The sequence below is a fragment of the Salmo salar genome, chromosome ssa06 (assembly GCF_905237065.1).
Source record: "Salmo salar chromosome ssa06, Ssal_v3.1, whole genome shotgun sequence".
NCBI lineage: Eukaryota > Metazoa > Chordata > Actinopteri > Salmoniformes > Salmonidae > Salmo > Salmo salar.
Genome location: NC_059447.1, coordinates 76827711 through 76851436, shown reverse-complemented (window position 1 = coordinate 76851436; position 23726 = coordinate 76827711). Strand labels below are relative to the sequence as shown.

The window sequence follows — 23726 nt, the reverse complement described above, 5'->3', positions numbered from 1 at the left end:
TCTGTCCAGTGTGCACTGAGTGCTAGTGCGCAGGCGGAGTAATCCCAGTAAGAAAGATGTCAGCAACCATGAAATAGCATATGCGAACGTGAATAGATTACGCTGAAAACAAAGGTCAGCCATCTTGGAGGCAGTCCTAGTTCTTATTATACCTCAGTGAATGCAGCACGTATTGCGCAGTGACTGATGCTCAGCTCGCTCCATAGACGCCAACTAAATCAAGTGCAGAGTTAACTTTTTTTCCACCCAAATCCCCCTGTTCTTTCTGTCAAGGTGACCTATTTTTACTGACAGAACCTTCCTTCCTCCCTAAAGACCTGCTGTGGAACTTTCAGGCCTGTCCTATGATTCTCCAGAGTTCTAAGCATTCTGAGTAGCCTCATGCACAAGCCATGTACAAATTACCCCATTTCCAGTAAATTCCTAAAAAAATATGCAGCACCTCCTAGGAGCCCTGCCTAACCATTCCACTTCATATGGGCCTAAAAGCCTTGGTGTCTCTATGCTAAATATGTCTTCTATAGAGGAGAAAGGTAATTGTAGAGTGTTTGAGCCATCAAAATGCTGCTTTGAATCGCAGGGTTTGGGGACTCTGTCATCGTGCTTCTCTCACAACTCCCCCGGTGGGTGTCAAACAAAGACTCTCTTCCCAGTGGGCATACAACGTGATAAAGACTTATTTTTCCGGTTGAAATCTGGTTCTGAATGTCTTATAACCAGATCACAACCAGATTAACACGTCTTTTTCATGACGTTTTATTGACGTCATGAAAAATACATCTTATTATGGTTGCTACTCAATGAATAGACACCAATCTATATAAATATGTGCATAGTGTTTGTGGGCCATGCACCCATTTGGATATACTGTAAGACACTAGAATCATTACAATGATTAAAAATGGAGTAACTTTCTTTTTCAACAGGCATTGCATGATTCAGCTTAGCACAGTTGGCAAACAACAGCTGGCAGAGCGCACTAAAGCAGGCTAGGGCAGTGGTTTCCTTAGTTGCAGTCCACCCAATTGAAAAGGGTACATTCACTTCCATAACATTTGTGCTAGGCTACCAGCATGTAAGATAAACGTTCACAATAATACAGTACACCCTTACAAAAATTCACTGCCATTAAAATGCAGTAAAACTACAGTACACTGAAATAATGGTGGTTGAATTAATGATATATAGTAGCTTACTGTGTGTGTTGGCTTCTAATGGTATTTTTTTTGTCTGTGTTAGCTAATTGCACTGTTTATAGTGATGCAGATTTTCTTCTGTTCCATTGAATGCAATTCTGATGTTCTATGATGACTAACTGAATGTGTTTTCAGAATTGACCAGAATTGACAAAACCCTATTTTTATTGCATTTATTTTTCATCAATAATAAGTCCAAAATTATTGCACCTTAATTTGACCCTTAAAATATGAGTATTATATTTTCCCTTAAAGCTTTTAGAAAATAACATAACGCATGCAGTAATTGTATTTTTATTTATGTAGCTAAATAAGGAGGTAGGCATATCAGTTCCAGCTAAAACAACTTGGATTGGAATCTGTGCCTCGCTCACAGAAAATGCCTCGCCTGCATTGCTCGAGGATAGGCTACACAAAACACAGCTGAAAACGATAGTTTCTTGAAATGTACATAAAAACTTTGAAAGGATTTGGAGTCCCCGTTCTCCTGCATTCCTGATTTACATTTGTACGTAGAGAGGCGGTTTGTGGTGGAGAAGGATTGTCAAGGAAAGATTTGCTGGCTAGCTAACGTTAGTTCTCTGGCTAATCTAAATGGCGCCAGACAGGCTTCCAATTTACGGGCTCCTAACCAACTGTGCAATTTTGTTTGTTTTTTGGCATTGTTTCAAACTTATTATGTACATAAAATTGCTGCTACCATCTCTTATGACCGAAAATAGCTTCTGGACATCAGAAGAGCGATTACTCACCTCGAACTGGACAAAGAAGGATTGGCGGAGATACGTAGGGAGATGGTCGGGATGCCTTGTTAAGATTTGTAGGCGAGTGAGTAAATCGTCATTACCATCGGTTTAATTGGCTAACGTGCAATCACTGGAAAAAAACAAACTTGATGATGTGCGGTCGAGACAATCCTACCAACGGGACATTAAAAACTGTAATATCTTATGTTTCACGAGTCGTGGCTGAACGACGACATGGATAATATAGAGCTGGCTGTTTTTTCTGTGTATCACCAGGACAGAGTAGCTACGTCTGGTAAGATGAGGGGCTATTTGACAATAACTGCTGGTGCGCAATGTCTAATGTTAAAGAAGTCTCGAGGTATTGCTCGCCTGAGGTAGAGTACCTCAAGATAAGCTGTAGACCACACTATCTACCAAGAGTGTTCTCATCTATATTGTTCGTAGCCATCTATTTACCACCACAAACCAATGCTGGCACTAAGACCGCACTCAACGAGCTGGCCATAAGCAAACAAGAAAATGCTAATCCAGAAGAGGCGCTTCTAGTGGCCGGGAACTTTAATGCAGGCAAAATTACATCTGTTTTACCTCATTTCTACCAGCATGTCACATGTGCAACCAGAGGGAAAACAAATCTAGACCACCTTTACTCCACACACAGAGACACATACGAAGCTCTCCCTCGCCCTCCATTTGGCAAATCTGACCATAATTATATCCTCCTGATTCCTGCTTACAAGCAAAAACTAAAGTAGGAAGTACCAGTGACTCGCTCAATACAGAAGTGGTCCGATGACGCGGATGCTACGCTACAGGACTGTTTCGCTAGCATAGACTGGAATATGTTCAGGGATTCATCCAATGGCATTGAGGAGAAAACCACCTCAGTCACCGGCTTCATCAGTAAGTGCATTGAGGACGTTGTCCCAACAGTGACAGTACGTACATATCCCAACCAGAAGTCAACATCCCACCGAGCTAAAGGCTAGAGCTGCCGCTTTCAAGGAGCGGAAGAAATCCTGCAATGCCCTCAGACGATGCATCAAACAGGCAAAGCATCAATCCAGGACTATGCTAGTCGGATGTGGCAGGGCTTGCAAACTATTACAGACTAAAACCCATCCGCGAGCTGCCCAGGGATGCGAGCCTACCAGACGAACTAAATGCCTTTTATGTTCGCTTCGAGGCAAGCAACACTGAAGCCTGCATGAGAGCACCAGTTGATCCAGACGACTTTGTGATCACGCTCTCCATAGCCGGTGTGAGCAAGACTTTAAACAGGTCAACATTAACAAGGCCGCGGGGCCAGATGGACTACGAGGATGTTTAATCAGAGAATGCACGGACCAACTGGCAATTGTCTTCACTGACATTTTCAACCTCTCCCTGACTGAGTCTGTAATACCCACGTTTCAAGCAGACCACCATAGTCCCTGTGCCCAAGAACACTAAGGTAACCTGCTTAAATGACTACCGCCCCATAGCACTCACATCCGTAGCCATGAAGTGCTTTGAAAGGCTGGTCATGGCTCTCATCAACACCATCATCCCGGAAACCCTAGACCCACTCCAATTCACATACCACCCCAACAGATCCACAGATGATGCAATCTCAATCGCTCTCCATACTGCCCTTTCCCACCTGGACAAAAGGAACACCAATGTGAGAATGCTGTTCATTGACTACAGCTCAGCGTTCAATACCATAGTGCCCACAAAGCTCATCACTAAGCTAAGGGCCCTGGGACAAAACACCACCCTCTGCAACTGGATCCTGGACTTCCTGTCGGGCAGCCCCCAGGTGGTAAGGATGGTTAACAACACATCCGCCACGCTGATCCTCAACATAGGGACCCCTCAGGGGTGCGTGCTCAGTCCCCTCCTGTACTCCCTTTTCACTCATGACTGCACAGCCAGGCATGACTCCAACACCATCATTAAGTTTGCCGATGACACAACAGTGGTAGGCCTGATCACCGACAATGATGAGACAGCCTAATGGAAGGAGGTCAGAGGAAGGCCTTTACAATTGGCAAAGACTCAAGCCACCCTTGTCATAGACTGTTCTCTCTGCTACCGCATGGCAAGCTGTACCGGAGCGCCAAGTCTAGGTCCAAGAGGCTTCTAAATAGCCATAAGACTCCTGAACACCTAAACAAATGGCTACCAAGACTATTTGCATTGCCCCCCCCCTCCCTCTTTTACACCAATGCTACTCTCTGTTGTTATCATCTATAAATAGTCACTTTAATAACTCTACCTACATGTACATATTACCTCAATTAACTGGCGCCCCCACACATTGACTCTGTACTGGTAACCCCCTGTTTATAGTCTCGCTATTGTTATTTTACTGCTGCTCTTTAATTACTTGTTACTTTATTTCTCATTCTTGTCCGTACTTTAAAAAAAAACTGCAATGTTGGTTGGGGCTTGTAAGTAAGCATTTCACTGTAAGGTCTATACCTGCTGTATTCGGCAACATGTGACTAATACAATTTTATTTGATAAAAGGGATCCACAGATAAAAGGGAAATTGTGTTCGTTTTAAAGTTAGTTATCTTTAATTAATTTCTCCTTGTTTGTCTATCAAGCACTCGTGTGGGTTTGTATCTTTTCGATATCCAATAAGGAGAGGACTTGCAGCGTATGGAGTGTCTCAAATAGAACTAAGCTCTATTTTAGCGGTTGGCTACGCTTCACATGCGAGCGGTGTGGGTGAAATTATTACATAATGGGTGTAAATATATTTTGCAACGTGACCAGTGAGGTTTGCATGTAACAATGTTTGTTGCAGGAATGATATGATAGACACATACACTACCGTTCAAAACACTCTAATGTACTTGTCCTCTTGCTCAGTTGTGCACCGGGGCCTCCCACTCCTCTTTCTATTCTGGTTCGAGCCAGTTTGCACTGTTCTGTGAATGGAGTAGTACACAGCGTTGTACGAGATCTTCAGTTTCTTTGCAAAGTCTCGCATAGATTAGCCTTAATTTCTCAGAACAAGAATAGACTGACGAGTTTCAGAAGAAAGGTCTTTGATTCTGGCCATATTGAGCCTGTAATCGAACCCACAAACGCTGATGTTCCAGATACTCTAGTCTAAATAAGGCCAGTTTTATTGCTTCTTTAATCAGAACAACAGTTTTCAGCTGTGCTAACATAATTGCAAAAGGGTTTTCTAATGATCAATTAGCCTTTTAAAATGATAAACTCGGATTAGCTAACACAACGTGCCATTGGAACACAGGAGTGATGGTTGCTGATAATGGGCCTCTGTAGATACTCCATAAAAAATCTGCCGTTTCCAGTTACAATAGTCATTTACAACATTAACAATGTATACACTGTATTTCTGATCAATTTGATGTTATTTTAATGGACAAAAAAAATCTCTGGAGAGACCTGAAAATAGCTGAGCAGCAATGCTCCCCATCCAACCAGACAGAGCTTGAGAGGATATGCAGAGAAAAGTGGGAGAAACTCCCCAAATATAGGTATGCCAAGCTTGTAGCGTCATACCCAAGAAGACTCAAGGCTGTAATCCCTGCCAAAGGTGTTTCAAGAAAGTACTGAGTAAATGGCCTGAAAACTATTGTAAATGTGATTTTTCTGTTGTTTTTTTATACACTTGCAAAAAAATCTATAAACCTGTTTCTGCTTTGTCATTATTGGCTATTGTGTGTAGATTGATGAGGGGGAAAAAACAATGTAATCATTTTTAAGGGCTGTACCGTAACAAAATGTGGAAAAAGTCAAGGGGTCTGAATACTTTCCGAATACACTGTAAGTATCAAAATGAAATGTAATTGCAAAAATATACTTAAGTATCAAAAGTTAAAGTACAATTATAAATAGTTTCAAATTGCTTATATTATGCAAACCAGACAGCATACTTTTATGTTTTTTAAATGTATGGATAGCTAGGGGCTCACCACAACGCACGTGTTTTTATTGAGTCCTCCAGATCAGAGGCAGTAGGGATAACCAGGGATGTCCTCTGTTTAGTGAGTCCACCAGATCAGAGGCAGTAGGGATAACCAGGGATGTCCTCTGTTTAGTGAGTCCACCAGATCAGAGGCAGTAGGGATAACCAGGGATGTCCTCTGTTTAGTGAGTCCACCAGATCAGAGGCAGTAGGGATAACCAGGGATGTCCTCTTGATAAGTGTGTGAATTGGACCATTTTCCTGTCCTGCTAAGCATTCAAAATGTAACGAGTACTTTTGGGTGCTAGGGAAAATTTGTAGAGTAAAAAGTACATTATTTTCTTTAGGAATGTAGTGAAGTAAAAGTAAAAATTGTGTTGTCAAAAATATAAATAGTAAAGTAAAGTACACATACCCCAAAAAACTACTTAAGTAGTACTTTAAAGTATTTTTACTTAAGTACTTTACACCACTGGTAATAAGCTGTAGTCAGGTGGTCATTAACAGGTTATGATGAGGTCTTAACTATGACCAGTGCATAATATAGTGGTCAGCATTATGACCAACTGGTCATACGGTGGTCAGAAAAATAGGCAATATTCTGGTCAGTAAATATATGTAAAGAAAACTGTCCCTTTCAACCAGTTTGCGACCAGAATAAGAGGTCATAAAAATGTCATACTGACTGATGACTTTTCAACCATGTTTGCCCACTGGGTTGTTGAACAGATAGAAGTCCAAAGTAATAATACACCACATTTGAGAAGTGATGTTGACAATTTAAATGGAGCAACAGAGAGTTTTACAAAGGCAAAAAGAGCAGGGGCTGTGTTAATTACTGTACCCTGACTAGGCACCATCACCGTACACTAGCGCCAAGCATGGCGGCGCAATTAGAACTGCTGTTGTTGTTACAGGTGGCAACTGAGCTATTATAGGAAGAGTTCTGGAAGCAATGGAATGTAAACAATACATGGTGTTCTGTTCTGGATTTGATCATGAGTTTTTTAATGACAGCAGATGCACAATACTGCCTGCATGTAGCAATACAATAACCTCCCATAACCTGATCTGTTTACTATCATAAATCATCATATTTATATTCCATCCTCATGAAGGCACTATGTGAGTGTGTGTGTGTTTGTGTGTGTGCGTGCGTACCTGTGTGTGTGTGTATATGTCAACACTGAATCATTGGTTCAGTCATGCAATAAATATTTGGAAGTACTGTATTATAGCCTCGAATGTGCAACTTTTTCAAGATATAATTTGTTTGTCTGCACTGTGTTTGATTTCCTTTTCAGCTCTGACTCAAGGATTGCAGGTATAGGGTTCTGGTATGTCTACTACATAATGTGCAATCACAGACTCTCTCCATTAGCGACTTATAACAATAACATTTTCAGGAGGGCTTTTGCTGCTTTCTTACCGGTATAGTGTACAAATCTACCTGTAACAACAATGAAAAAGTCCGACATATCAAATCAAATTATATTAGTCACATGGGACAGTGGACAGCAACAGTGGGACAGAAACAGTGAAATGCTTACTTACAAGCCCCTAACCAACAATGCAGTTTAAATTAAATACGGAAAAGAATAAGAAATAAAAGTAACAAGTAATTAAAGAGAGGCAGTAAAATAACAACAGCGAGACTATATACAGGGGGGTACCGGTACAGAGTCAATGTGTGGGGGCACCGGTTAGTTGAGGTAATATGTACATGTAGGTAGAGTTATTAAAGTGACTATACATAGATGATAACAACAGAGAGTAGCAGCGGCGTAAAAGAGGGAAGGGGGATGCAAATAACCTGGTTAGCCATTTGATTAGGTGTTCAGGAGTCTTATGGCTTGGGGTAGAAGCTATTTAGAAGCCTGTTGGACCTAGAAATGGCGCTCCGGTACCGCTTGCTGTATGGTAGTAGAGAGAACAGTCTGTGACTAGGTTGGCTGGAGTCTTTGACAATTGTAAAGGCCTTCCTCTGACACCGCCTGGTATAGAGGTCCTGGATGGCAGGAAGCTTGTCCCCAGTGATGTACCAGGCTGTTCGCACTATCCTCTGTAATGCCTTGCTGTCGGAGGCCGATCAGTTGCCATACAAGGCAGTGACTCAACCATTCAGGATGCTCTCGATGGTGCAGCTGTAGAACCTTTTGAGGATCTGAGGACCCATGACAAATATGTTCAGTCTGCTGAGGGGGAATAGGTTTTGTCGTGTCATCTTCACGACTGTCTTGGTGTGCTTGGACCATATTAGTTTGTTGGTGATGTGGACACCAAGGAACTTGAAACTCTCAACCTGCTCCACTGCAGCCCCGTCGATGAGAATGTGGGCGTGCTCGGTCCTCTTTTTCCTATTGTCCACAATCATCTCCTTTGTCTTGATCACGTTGAGGGAGAGGTTGTTGTCCTGGCACCACATGGCCTGGTTTCTGACCTCCTTCCAATAAGCTGTCTCGTCATTGTCGGTGATTAGACCTACCACTGTTGTGTCATCGGCAAACTTAATGATGGAGTTGTGCCTGGCCGTGCAGTCATGAGTGAACAGGGAGTACAGGAGGGGACTGAGCACGCATCCCTGAGGGGCCCTTGTGTTGAGGATCAGCGTGGCGGTTGTGTTGTTACCCAACATTACCACCTGGAGACGGCCCATCAGGAAGTCCAGGATCCAGTTGCAGAGGGAGGTGTTTATTCCCAAGGTCCTTAGCTTATTGATGAGCTTTGAGGACACTATGGTGTTGAACGCTGAGCTGTAGTCAATAAATAGCATTCTCACATAGGTGTTCCTTTTGTCCTGGTTGGAAAGGGCAGTGTGGAGTGCAATAGAGATTGCATCATCTGTGGCTCTGTTGTGGCGGTATGCGAATTGGAGTGGGTCTAGGGTTTCTGGGATAATGGTGTTGATGTGAACCATGACCAGCCTTTCAAAGCACTTCATGGCTACAGACGTGAGTACTACGGGTCGATAGTTGTTTAGGCAGGTTACCTTAGTGTTCTTGGGCACAGGCACTATAGTGGTCTGCTTAAAACATGTTGGTATTACAGATTCGTCAAAAATGTCAGTGAATACACTTGCCAGTTGGTCAGTGCATTCTCGCAGTACGTGTCCTGGTAATCCGTCTGGCCCTGCGGCTTTGTGAATGTTGACCTGTTTAAAGGTCTTACTCACATCGGCTGTGGAGAGCGTGATCACACAGTCTTCCAGAACAGCTGGTGCTCTCATGCATGTTTCAGTGTTATGTCTCGAAGCGAGCATAGAAGTAGTTTAGCTCGTCTGGTAGCCTTGTGTAACTGGGCAGCTCTCGGCTGTGCTTCCCTTTGCAGTCTTTTATGGTTTGCAAGCCCTGCCACATTCGACGAGCATCAGAGCCGGTGTGGTACGATTTGATCATAGTCCTGTACTGATGTTTTGCCTGTTTGATGGTTCGTCGGAGGGCATAGCTGAATTTCTTATAAGCTTCTGGGTTAGAGTCCCGGTCCTTGAAAGCGGCAGCTCTAGCCTTTAGCTCGGTGCGGATGTTGCCTGTAATCCATGGCTTCTGGTTGGGGCATGTACGTACGTACGGGACGACGTCATCAATGATGTGGTGTACTCCTCAATGCTATTAGAGGAATCCCGGAACATATTCCAGTCTGTGCTAGCAAAACAGTCCTGTAGCTTAGCATCTGCTTCATCTGAGCACTTTTTTATTGATCTCGTCAATGGTGCTTCCTGCTTTAATTTTTGCTTGTAAGCAGGAATCAGGAGGATAGAATGAAGGTCAGATTTGCAAAATGGAGGGCGAGCTTTGCATGCGTCTCTGTGTGTGGAGTGAAGGTGGTCTAGAGTTTTTTCCTCTGTTTGCATATTTAACATGCTGATAAAAATTTGGTAAAACGGATTTAAGTTTCCCTCCATTAAAGTCCCCGGCTACTAGGAGCGCCGCCTCTGGGTGTGCGTTTTCTTGTTTGCTTATGGCGGAATACAGCTCATTAAATGCTGTCTTAGTGCCAGCCTCTGACTTTGGTGGTATGTAAACAGCTACGAAAAATACAGATTCAAACTCTCTAGGTTGGTATTGTGGCAAGCAACAGCTCGAGACTTCCTTAGATATCGTGCACCAGCTGTTATTTACAAAAATACATAGTCCACCGCCCCTTGTCTTACCAGATGCCGATTTTCTATCCTGCCGGTGCAGCGTATAACCAGCCAGCTGTATGTTGATAGTGTCGTCGTTCAGCCACGTATCCGTGAAGCATCAGATATTACAGTTTTGAATGTCCCATTGGTCGTTTAATCTTCCGCGTAGGTCATCTATTTTATTTCCACAGATTGCACGTTTGTTAGCGGAATGGAAGGAAGTGGGGGTTTATTCGATTGCCCACGAATTATCAGAAGGCAGCCTGCCCTCCAGCCCCTTTTTCTCCACCTCCTCTTCATGCAAATCATGGGGATCTGGGCCTGTTCCCGAGAAAGCAATATATCGTTCGCGTCGGCATCGTCAGACTCGTTAAAAGAAAAAAAGGATTCTGCCAGTCCATGTTGAGTAATCACAGTCCTGATGTCCAGAAGTTACTTTCGGTCATAAGAGATGGTAGCGGCAACATTATGTACAAAATAAGTTAAAAAATAAATTACAAACAACGCAAATAAACAAACAAAAAAACACAATCAGTTGGGGGCACGTAAAACATCTGTCTTCTTCTCCGGCGCCATCTTACTTACTTATTTGACCATAAGCCAGCAATAAGCTAGCCATCTGCTACAAACACAAGAATAAACTTTTTATCGTGCCCCAGTGTATAAAAAGAAAACACATTATCTCTCCAAACCCTAAGATATCGCCTATGTCTGTGCTTTACAGCCTCATATCGCCATTAAAATCCAATACAGCCTGCACTGGGACTCTCCAGGGAGAAGCCATCATGTCTATGGGCCTTTAGATGATGTTAAATGGACATGGAAGCACTCTCCACTGAGTTCCCATCCCCAGTATTATTCAGCTGCAGCTCCATCCATCTCGTATGGGCATTATGAGTGGGGCTGGGTGGACATGTTGGATATGAAATAATCCATTATGGTTCACTGGGGAAGAGGAGTGAGTGGACCTGGAGGGAGACTGCTCAACAGTAGACAGATGGGGAGTAAAAGTCTGCAGAGTCCCTTGTGGCCTCCCAGAGAAGGAGTCCATATTGGATGGATAATTCAAGGGTACATACAGAAGACAAAATGATCAGCAGCTAACAGATGGGGTATTAATATCAAACTCAAATAGGCAAACACGTCATATAGGCTTTTACACACACACACACACACACACACACACACACACACACACACACACACACACACACACACACACACACACACACACACACACACACACACACACACACACACACACACACACAGATGGAGACTTTAGATGACATAATGACAACAGACACTTCTGCTCAAGAGGCCTTGTTGAGATAAAACAAAACAAATGATCACTTGAAAAATAAGAACGAGTCAAAAAGTTCCCCTCCTTATCTTGCCTGTGTGCCACACTGTGACTATCTATCTCGACGGGGCACCACTTTACTCTCAAATTCATAGATTGGTCTAATCACTTGGATATTCGTATTGAATTCAAAATGAAATCTTCCATTTTAAATCAGACCATTTCATCACCTCATCTGAGCTCTCCTCAACATTGTACATTTATCACACAGTAGGCTATATCATAGTCCGTTTCTGTTATGGCCTTTGCATAATAAACTACTGAGGGCTTAATTAACGTGTGTGATTAGGCCTAATCACTGACCTGTTGAAGTGTTACCCCAGAACTAGAAGTGATTTGAAGATGTTAAGGTGACTATCGAAATGTCAAATTGTATTGGTCACATACACATATTCAACAGATGTTATTGCGGGTGTAGCGAAATGTTTGTGTCCCTAGCTCCAACAGTGCAGTAGTATCTAACAATACACAACAATACACACAAACTTCAAAGTAAAATAACGGAGTTAAGAAATATATAAATATTAGGACGACCAATGTTGGAGTGGCATTGACTAATGCCAAGAGTGTGCAAAGCTGTCATCAAGTAAAAGGGTGACTACTTTGAAGAATCTCAAATATAAAATATATTTTGATTTGTATAACACTTTTTTGGTTACTACATGATTCCATATGTGTTATTTCATAGTTTGGATGTCTTCACTATTATTCTACAATGTAGAAAATAGTAAAAAGAAAGGAAAAACCCTGGAATGCGTAGGTGTGTCCAAACATTTGACTGGTACTTTAAATGTGATATAATGTACAATACATGATATTAATCCTTTTGTTATCCCCCTAAAAACTGTGAAAAATTAAATAATAATAAAGATACTTTTAGAGCAAAACAACATAACAAAACAAGAGATGACAAGAGATGACGCAAACAACTGTCAATGTCTCATGAAAGAGAAAAGCATGATGGTTTTAAAGCTGATCTTGTTAAACAACAAGAGAGATGGGGAATATGCTGTAGTTGAGACTGTTTATAGTCGAAGCTTCAGCCCTAAGCTCTTTCTCAAGGCCATGCTGTCTCTGACTATTGAAATGGAAAAAATGCATCTCACACAGACAGATGTAGTCATTATCTTATTATGTCCAAGTTGTAGTTAATTTATGGCCATTAGAGGGCGCTGCTTACATAACGTCTATGGTCTCAGTTTCATCAAGGGTGACAAGTCTCTCTCCATCAATACACATTCATTTTGCTCTCCATCGATGATGTGGAGAGACTGGTAGCCTATTTGTAAACCAACAGCAGTTGCGGTGTTTTCGAAAATACTGAAAATACCCAAAATGACAGATATCGCCTAATAGCAGCACATCATTATGGCATCAGTTGTTAGAATAAATGTATTCATAGTAGACTCTGATTAGCATAATGTTATGCCACATTCGTCTTCTTTACAATAGGCCTATCCCTTTGGAGTGTCAGTATTGTCAGTATATGACAGACTTCGTTTAAAAAGAAAAACAAAACATAGTCAAGGCCTGGGAACACAAACTTTTATAGAAAGCTTCTTCATGCTCCATCACCCTAAAGACGTGTGTGTGTGTGTGTGTGTGTGTGTGTGTGTGTGTGTGTGTGTGTGTGTGTGTGTGTGTGTGTGTGTGTGTGTGTGTGTGTGTGTGTGTGTGTGTGTGTGTGTGAGAGAGAGAGAGAGAGAGAGAGAGAGAGAGAGAAAACGTGAGTATGTAAGCATTCACATTCTCTGCAGAATTAGACGTTCTCGTAACATGGGATAGGGTTAAAACATGAACGCGTGTGTGTGTGAGAGAGAGAGAGAGAGAGAGAGAGAGAGAGAGAGAAAGAGAGCGAGAGAGAGCGCTAGAAAGAGAGAGAGCGTGAAAACGTGCGTGAGTGCGCGTACCAGTTTGCATGCAGGTGTTTTGGGGCTGTGGTCTTCTCCTCCTGCCTCTTTGCAGCAGAAAAGTAGGGTGATGTAGCATGAATATATATCTCGTTTGAGACCCCTGTAGACCCATGACAATTCTGAAAGTTACATCAGTAGCCCTTTTGTACTGCCAATCACCTGATGAAGGCTACAATCAAAGAAAGAGCTTTCACTATAGAGAAGGGAATAGATATGTTGGAATATGACTGGTCATCTCGAGATGTTTGCTGTTGATTGCAGAGTTCAGTTATCTCCACTGAATCCCAATGAGTCTCTCTCTCTCTCTCTCTCTCTCTCTCTCTCTCTCTCTCTCTCTCTCTCTCTCTCTCTCTCTCTCTCTCTCTCTCTCTCTCTCTCTCTCTCTCTCTCTCAATCCAGCAGCTGCGCTCACACACACACACGCCTCGCTCGACGCTGCGCGTAGCCTTCCATACAGATGAGGGCTGGAAGTCACGCACTCCTTGACGTAGCGAGAGACCGGTTGCAGTGCCGCTCGGTCTCTGTAGCAGCGCAGCACGTATTGCGCAACGTGACTGACGCTCAGGTCGCCCCGTAGCCGCCAATCCAGCCGGTAAAACACCGTTATCCTACAAAGTGGGATTGGGAAGTGAGCAGACGAGAAGCTCCTCATTTTATTCTACACCAGAATCATCGCAGGAATCTCTCCCCCCCTATACCGGACTCACCCACCTCTACATCCCCACCAGAGATGACTCGCGCACGGTGTCGGAAGTCGTGATGTAGCCGTTAGTGAGCGAGCGCACCAGCTAGCCCCTGAAGCAACATCGCGGTTCAATAACTCAACGGCTTGTAGCAGCAGGCAACCGTTTTTTCCCCGAGCAGCGAAATTGCATAGAGTCTCGATGGGATTCAAATGACAGCGCTTTAAACACTTGACAGTTCATGTATTCTATCTAAACAAGACATGACAACCACTGGAACCGCTGAGGAGCCATGTCCCTGGATATCATCTCAACCATTCTGCAGCCAGGAGCATCAGTTTGACCACTCAGTGAGGAGCTCCGAGGGTATCACCAACGTGACGGACGGGACTGAATAGACATCATCATTGGGTCCCACCTACCTGAAGCAGCCTATTCGATCCACTGTCATCACTGAGTGTCTTTGGGCTAGGGCGGTAGTCTTCTGCTGTGCACCTTCTCTCTTCCCTGGCTCTCTGTTTGCTACAGAACCGCCAAGACATCCACTGGCTCAGTATACAAGCAGCACACCGCTTTTGCAAATTAATTCGTCAGCACTTGATTTATTGTGACAGTGTACTGAGGTGAAAACGCGCCTTTTAGCTTTTGGCGTTCATAAATGACCGTTGCAACGCATTCAGAACATTGGAGGATTGGAGCGGCAGTGGTGTTCTATCTATACACGCGAGTTCCATCGCTTCTCCAACCTCTTTCGTCAACCCGGAAAGGACTTCTTGTCTTTGAGAGCTGGATATGTTGAGACTAACGTAAAGGATGGATCTAATAATATCTGTTTTGGGGATCCTGACGCTGTTACTGGAGGGCATCAGTTGCCAAGGAGTGTACGGTAAGTGTGCCTCTTCCTCCAACAGGTTGCAAGGAACGTGACCTTGTAAGATTTGCGCCCATAATTGCAACTTTAATGGGGGTTGGGGCCGCAAAAAAATCGGAACTCATCTTGAGGGGCTGCAGTGGTTCATTGGTCTGCAGTTCTACAGCCAATTTTCTGCAATTCTACACATTTTGCCATAGGGTGGAGACAATTTTTTGCAGTTTTTAACATGATATCGAATTATCAATGAGACCCAGATTGGTAGTTTGACCATGCTTACTACACGTTTAGATAGCTGGCCACTAGACTCATTTACCAATCTAAAACATGTTAGCTGACATGGGCTAATTGAGTGACTGTCAGTGATTTACATAACAATAGAAAAACTGCTGATGCGCAAACACATTTTGAAATTGCACCTTTTGTATTCGATTATTCTAAAGCATTTGAGTTCCCCCCAAAAAGTGCAAAAAAAAACTTGGGGGATAAATTGATCAGCAGGCCTACAAAAGGGAGGAGGTGTCACGGCCGCATGCTAGCCGCCAGTGCATTCTCAATAGAAACATAGTGTTGCTGTTGCACGAGGAGTTTAATTATTATATATATAAAAAAAAAATGTTTTACCTTTATTTAACTAGGCAAGTCAGTTAACCTCTTGACGGTCGCCTAGGATAGGGGGCGCTACAGCGATTTTTGAAAAAAAATGGTGCCCATTTTAAACGGCCTCCTACTCAAACTCAGAAGCTAGGATATGCATATAATTAATACTTGTGAATAGAAAACACCCTAAAGTTTCTAAAACTGTTTGAATGGTGTCTGTGAGTATAACAGAACTCATATGGCAGTCAAAACCCCGAGACAGATCGTAACAGGATGTGGAATTCTGAATTGCGGACTCAACTTCATCACTTTGCCTGTAAATCACACAGTGAGCCTTCATTGAAAATACGAATTTGTTCTTAATTGCCTTGTTCAGGGGCAAAACGACAGATTTTTACCTTGTCAGCTCGGGGATTCGATCTTGCAACCGTTTCAGTTACTAGTCCAACACTCTGACCTCTAGGCTACCTGCCGAATGAATGACTTATAGAAGAGAGAGCCACGAGCTGTCTATCAACCACTGGTTAGTGACCCGCACCAGGTTATTGAACAGCGAATATATCGCAAGCTGTCAAATTCCCATCAACTCCATCACAAATTATTTCTGGTGTTCTAATATAGCTAAACGATTATCACAGTCGATTGGTTTCCTTCGTTGTTGGTGACGATATGATATGTAGATGTTGATGCATCTTGAGGGCTTCTATGTACTGCCAAAATAAAGGAGCTGCCAGAACAGCTTCAAATCATCTTGGCATAGATTCTACAAGTGTCTGAAACTCTGTTGGAGGGATGTGAACATTCCTCCACTATAAATAGACAAAATAATGGGCAACTTGGCCTTTTTATACATGACCCTAAGTATGATGTTAATTGCTTAATTAACTGAGGAACCACACCTGTGTGGATGCACCTGCTTTGTATCCCTCATTTACTCAAGATTTTCCTTTATTTTGTCAGTTACCTGTATCTTACCCATGTGTATAATGTGTTACGTTTCTAGATTCAGACAATGTCGCCGTCACATTGGATTGCATTGAGCGAGTCTTAACTGTCAAGATCACTTTAAAGTATAAATATTTGGTATTCACCAACATGAATGCTATTTAAATAATGTACTGTATAAGCATATCACACACACACACACACACACACACACACACACACACACACACACACACACACACACACACACACACACACACACACACACACACACACACACAGAGGAGTGTTCAACCAGTGGCACTGATGCTGCCTGGGCTGAAAAGACGTGTGTGTTGACAGCGGAGGTGCACTCACTGTTCTATGGCATTAATATGAATCATATGAGCGAGTGAAGCCACCTCACCCCCGAGCAGAGCTGGATACATGGGGGCAGACACCACTGACCTGCAGCTGTTGCTACCAGTGGCAGTGACCTGAGAGAATATTGTAGACCAGAGTGAAAGCTCTGGTCATACCAGGGGTTCAAGACTGTCTGATGGATACTGGTGGTAAACAGGCATGCTGTGTGCTAGTGGCATTATCCAGATTAGAGGTTCAGTCAGACTGAGGGGTTCAATAGAGACTGGTTATGTGGATGTAATACATGACATTACCAAGCAGGCATGTAGAGTGCATTCAAAAAGTATTCAGACCCCTTGACTTTTTCCACATTTTGTTCCGTTACAGCCTTATTCTAAAATTGATTAAATTATTTTTTCCCCTCATCAATTGCACACAATACCCCACAATGACAAATTGAAAACAGGTCTTAACCTGTTAGGGCCAGGGGGCAGTATTTGCACAGCTGGATAAAAAAACGTACCCGATTTAATCTGGCTACTACTCCTGCCCAGTAACTAGAATATGGATAGAAAACACCCTAAAGTTTCTAAAACTGTTTGAATGGTGTCTGTGAGTATAACAGAACTCATATGGCAGTCAAAACCCTGAGACAAATCCTGACAGGAAACTGAAATCTGATGTGTGGATATCACTTCAATCATTTGCCATTGAAACACACAGGGGCTTGCAATTCATTTAGCACTTCCTATGGCTTCCACTAGATGTCCCCAGTCTTTACAAAGTGGTTTGAGCCTCCTACCATCAAAATTGACTGAAAGAGAGGATGTTTACCTTGGTCACAGGGGATGGGCCATTACCATTGTGACGTCGGCGCCCATGGGTACTCTCCCTTTTCGAAACCTTTTGAAAGACAATGCAACCGTCCCAATGGAATATTATTGAAGCCCTGGTTGAAAAAGCCCCTAAAGATTTATGTTATACAACGTTTGACATGTTTGAACGAACTTAAATATATTTTTTTGCTCATTCCTGACGACAAGTCAGACGCACACGGTACATTTTTACTAGCCTTCGGAGCGCGCTAACACTATTGGGACATAAATTATTAACTTTTTTGAACAAAACTACATTTGTTATGGACCTGGGATTCCTAGAAGTGCCTTCTGATAAAGATAATCAAAGGTAAGGGATTATTTACAATAGTATTTTTGATGGTTGATCGTTCCAAGATGCCTCCAACATAGACTTTTTTTCTGGGCACACCACGTCGTTTATTGCAAAGTGTGATTTCCCAGTAAAGTTATTTTTAAATCTGGCAAAGAGATGGCATTCAAGACATGTTAATCTATAAGTCTTTGAATGACAATATTACATTTTAACAATGTTTTCGAATAGTAATTTTGTAAATTGTAGCGCTGATCATCGGAAGCATTTGAGGGAAAAGATTTTCTGAACGTCATGCGCCGATGTAAAATGCTGTTTTTATACATAAATATGAACTTTATCGAACAAAAAATGCATGTGTTGTGTAACATGATGTCCTAGGAGTGTCATCTGATGAAGGTTGTCAAAGGTTAGTGCTGCATTTAGCTGTGTTTTGGGTATTTGTGATGCATGCTAGTTGCTTTGAAAATGGCTGTGTGATTATTTCTGGCTGGGTACTCTGCTGACATAATCTAATGTTTTGCTTTTGCTGTAAAGCCTTTTTGAAATCGGACAACGTGGTTCGATTCAGGAGAGGTGTATCTATAAAACGGTGTAAAATAGTCATATGTTTGAGAAATTGAAGTTATAGCATTTATGAGGTTTTGCATTTAGCGCGACGCGATTCCACTGGCTGTTGATTAGGGTGGGACGCAAGCGTCCCACTGGCCCAGACAGGTTAAGAAATGTTTGCAAATGTATTAAAAATAAAAAACAGAAATACCTTATTTACATAAGAATTCACACCCTTTGCTATGAGACTCGAAATTGAGCTCAGGTGCATCCTGTTTCCATTGATCATCCTTGAGATGTTTCTACAACTTGATTGGAGTCCACCTGTGGTAAATTCAACTGATTGGACATGATTTGGAAAGGCACACACCTGTCTATATAAAGTCCCACAGTTGACAGAGCATGTCAGAACAAAAACCAAGCCATGAGGTCAAAGGAATTGTCCGTAGAGCTCCGAGACAGGATTGTGTCGAGGCACAGATCTGGGAAAGGGTACCAAAAAATGTGTTCAGCATTGAAGGTCCCCAACATTCCTAAATGGAAGAAGTTTGGAATCACCAAGACTCTTCCTAGAGCTGGCCGGCCGGCCAAACTCGGCAATCGGTGGAGAAGGGCCTTGGTCAGGGATTTGACCAAGAACCCGATGGTCACTCTGACAGAGCTCCTCTGTGGAGAAGGGAGAATCTTCCAGAAGGACAACCATCTCTGCAGCACTCCACCAATCAGGCCTTTATGGTAGACTGGCCAGATGGAAGCTACTCCTCAGTAAAAGGCACACAATGACATCCCGCTTTGAGTTTGCCAAAAGGCACCTAAAGGACTCTCAGACCATAAGAAACAAGATCTTCTGGTCTGATGAAAACAAGATTGAACTCTTTGGTCTGAATGCCAAGCGTCACGTCTGGAGGAAACATGGCACCATCCCTACGGTGAAGCATGGTGATGGCAGTATCATGCTGTGTGGATGTTTTTCAGCGGCAGGGACTAGGAGACTAGGCAGGATCGAGGGAAAGATGAACAGAGCAAAATACAGAGAGAGATCGTTGATGAAAACCTGCTCAAGAGCACTCAGGACCTCAGACTGGGGCAAAGGTTAACCTTCCAATAGGACAACAACCCTAAGCACACAGCCAAGACAACGCAGGACTGTCTTCGTTACAAGTCTCTGAATGTCCTTCTTGAGTGGCCCAGCCAGAGCCCGGGCTTGAACCCGATAGAACATCTCTGGAGAGACCTGAAATTTGCTGTGCGGTGACACTCCCCATTCAACCAGACAGAGCTTGAGAGGATCTGCAGAGAAGAATGGGAAAAACTCCCCAAATACAGGTCTGCCAAGCTTGAGACATCATATCCAAGAAGACTCGAGGCTGTAATCGCTGCCAAATGTGCTTCAACAAGGTACTGACCAAAGGGTCTGAATACTTATTTAAATGTAGTATTTACAGTTGAAGTCGGAAGTTTACATACACTTAGGTTGGAGTCATTAAAACTCGTTTTTCAACCACTTCACAAATTTCTTGTTAACAAACTATAGTTTTGGCAAGTCGGTTAGGACATCTACTTTGTGCATGACACAAGTCATTTTTCCAACAATTGTTTACAGACAGATTATTTCACTTATTATTCACTGTATCACAATTCTGGTGGGTCAGAAGTTTACATACATTAAGTTAACTGTGCCTTTAAACAGCTTGGAAAATTCCAGAAAATTATGTCATGGCTTTAGAAACATCTGATAGGCTTATTGACATCATTTGAGTCAATTGGAGGTGTACCCGTGGATGAATTTCAAGTCCTACCTTCAAACTCAGTGCCTCTTTGCTTGACATCATGGGAAAATCTAAAGAAATCAGCCAAGACCTCAGAAAAAAATGTGTAGACCTCCACAAGTCTGGTTCATCCTTGGGAGAAATTTCCAAAAGCCTGAAGGTACCACATTCATCTGTACAAACAGTAAGTATAAACACCATGGGACCACGCAGCCGTCATACCACTCAGAAAGGAGACGCGTTCTGTCTCCTAGAGATGAACGTACTTTGGTGCAAAAAGTGCAAATCAATCCCAGAACAACAGCAAAAGACCTTGTGAAGATGCTGGAGGAAACAGGTACCAAAGTATCTATATCCCTAGTAAAACTAGTCCTATATCAACATAACCTGAAAGGCTGCTCAGCCAGGAAGAAGCCACTGCTCCAAAACCACCATATAAAAGCCAGACTAGGGTTTGCAACTGCACATGGGGAAAAATATCGTACTTTTTGGAGAAATGTCCTCTGGTCTGATGAAACAAAAATAGAACTGTTTGGCCATAATGACCATCGTTTTGTTTGGGGGAAAAAGGGGGAGGCTTGCAAGACGAAGAACACCATACTAACCGTGAAGCACAGTGTTGGCAGCATCATGTTGTGGGGTTGCTTTGCTGCAGGAGGGACTGGTGCGCTGGTTGAGATATGTACGTACAGTCACTGTGGGGACGACGTCGTCGATGCACTTATTGACAAAGCCGCTGACTGAGGTGATATACTCCTCAATGCCATTGGAGGAATCCCGTAACATATTCCAGTCTGTGCTAGCAAAACAGTCCTGTAGCGTAGCATCTGTGTCATCTGACCACTTCCGTATTGAGCGAGTCACTGGTACTTCCTGTTTTAATTTCTGCTTGTAAGCAGGAATCATGAGGATATAATTATGTTCAGATTTGCCAAATAGAGGGCGAGGGAGATCTTTGTATGCGTCTTTGTGTGTGGAGTAAAGGTAATCTGAGTTGTTTTTCCTCTGGTTGCCCATGTGACATGCTGGTAGAAATGAGGTAAAAAGGATTTAAATTTGCCTGCATTAATGTTCCCGGCCACTTGGAGCACCGCTTTTTGTTTGCTTATGGCCTTATACAGCTGCTGACTACGGTTTTAGTGCCAGCATCGGTTTGTGGTGGTAAAACCTCAGGCGAGCAATACTTCAAAACTTCTTTAATATTAGACATCACGCACCAACAGTTATTGACAAATAGACACACACCCGCCCCTCGTCTTACCAGACGCACAGTAGCTGCTCTGTCCTGCCGATGCATGGAAAACCCAGCCAGCTCTATATTATCCATGTCGTCGTTTAGCCACGACTCGGTGAAACATAAGATATTACTCTCCCGTTGGTCAGATAGTTTTAATCATAAATTGTCCAGTTTATTTTCCAATGATTGCACTTTGCCCAATAATACTGAGGGTAGTGTTGGCTTGCCTACTCGCCGGCAAATTCTCACAAGGCACCCGGCCCTCCTCCCCCCTTTTCTCTGTCTTTTCTTCACGCGGATGACGAGGATTTGGGCCTGGTCTCGAGAGAGCAGTATATCCATTCTGTTGTACTCATTAAAGAAAAAATCTTCATCCAGTTCGAGGTGAGTACTCGCTGTTCTGATGTCCAGGAGCTCTTTTCAGTCATAAGAGATGGTAGCAGCAACATTATGTACAAAATGAGTTACAAACAATGTGAAATACGAACAAAATAGCACAGTTGCTTAGGAGCCCTTAAAACAGGAGCCATCCCCTCCGGCGCTATTACGTTATATACCTTATCACTGTGTATCATACACTCAATGTGACTGGTGCTGTATGATACTATTGTACGTTGCTACTGCCGTTGACCAATGAGGAAGCTGCTGTCAGACTATAGGGTGTCAAGTAGAGACCACCCTCATCAGGAGGTAGAAACCAGATGCATCCCGTTTTCAAGGGAAATGGAAAGAGAGCCTGTGACGTGACTTCCGCTTTTGGACGTTAACAAGACAACACTCCATCTTAACTCCTCCTCCACATTTACTGGATTGGTTGAACAGTGCAGAAGACAGTTTTTCTTTTCTCGTCAGGACCAGAAAGAAAGAAAGCCACTCAGGCGTGGTGATGACAACAATATGGTGATGCTATGCCATTATCCATGTTTAGGCACCATTCCATAGATTTGGTCTTATCCAAAGCCTATGGTGCTAGAAGGTGCATGGACAGGTTAGCTAACTGGAAAAGAAGCAGGGAACACCTGTTGATTGATGATTTCTTACATTGTAATAAACTTGCAATTAGCGCAACTTAACCCTCCTGCTGTGTTCCGGTCGAATTGAACCAATTTACAAGTATTCTCTCTGAAAAATGTAGTTCATTTAATCTGATTGTCATAAGGTTCCATGACTTTGTCCACACAGGGCATCTGAACACACGAAATACATTTTGATCATTTACATAAACATGTGAGTGTTTTATTTAACTTTTGTACACCTGTGGTGTTCCCGGTCATGACCGGGAAAAATTGAGTTCAGGCACATGGCCATTCATCAGATGGACACACTTCTTCTCCCAGACCCCCACATGCATGTGTGATCCATACATTGTAATCCATACATTGTGTGTTTTTTTGGTTGTCAAAAACGAGATGTATGAGCTCAGGTCAATGAGGCCTACAGGCCATAAATAGCAAATAGAAGTTCAAAACTTGTAATGTTCACAAGACCTTAAGTTGATAAAAAGATCTTAACACAACGTCAGGTGATAATATATGTATTATTATGGATTTATAATTAGCTATAATGGGGCGGTCATTTTGGACCGGGAACACAGAATTAATTAACATGAAACAAACACAACAGGAGGGTTAAATTGGGCTATGACATGGTATGGTGTGAATGAATCCCACACACTGACACAAGAGATTGGTTCCTTTTGTTGTCACATTTGCACATGTTTTTACCATATATTACAGTATAAAAGCCTATTCAAGACCTATTCACTATTCAAGACCTTTATAACACTGGCAATTTACCATCAGGATATTCTAAAGCCAATTACCTAATCCAAGATATACACAAGCTCTCACTCTCTCTTACCATCAGAATTAATCAAACGCATGCCATATCAAAGCCATTAACTCATAGGCCTTATAGCATTCTGCCATGATGTGAGCATTCTCTCCATACCCATGTACATCAACAGGCAGATCCTCCCTCATTAAATAAATAATGTCCCATAATGCTTGTTATGGAGCACAGGGAGACTTCCTCCATGAGACTACAAGTCTGCCAATTGACATCAACACTGAACAGTAGCCCTCGGTTGAAGGAAGAGAGAGAGAGAGAGAGAGAATTCCTTGATGGAATTGTTTGTGCTCTTGTCTCTTCTGGTAAAGACAGAACAGAGGGAAAGAAAAGGGGTGATGACCAACCCGATTCCCCAGGGCAGAGCGGATGGGCTCATATATATTATCCCCCATTGGGTAATGAGCTATCACATGCCTTCAATAGAGAGAGAGAAA

At 42.8% G+C, this 23726-nt stretch overlaps 1 protein-coding gene across 2 annotated transcripts in view; it reads left to right on the top strand.

Annotated features, from left to right (window-relative positions):
* The first annotated feature begins 13719 nt into the window (after positions 1-13719).
* Positions 13720-23726, top strand: part of LOC106608081 (MAM domain-containing glycosylphosphatidylinositol anchor protein 2) — a 398494-nt gene continuing 388487 nt past the window's right edge. Inside the window, exon 1 of one of the 2 annotated variants that reach the window (XM_014205777.2) lies at positions 13720-14844. In XM_014205777.2, coding sequence (XP_014061252.2) covers positions 14772-14844 — 73 coding nt within the window. In that variant the 5' untranslated portion in view covers positions 13720-14771. The remainder of the gene's footprint in view (positions 14845-23726) is intronic. The other variant, XM_014205779.2, reaches the window with a different exon arrangement.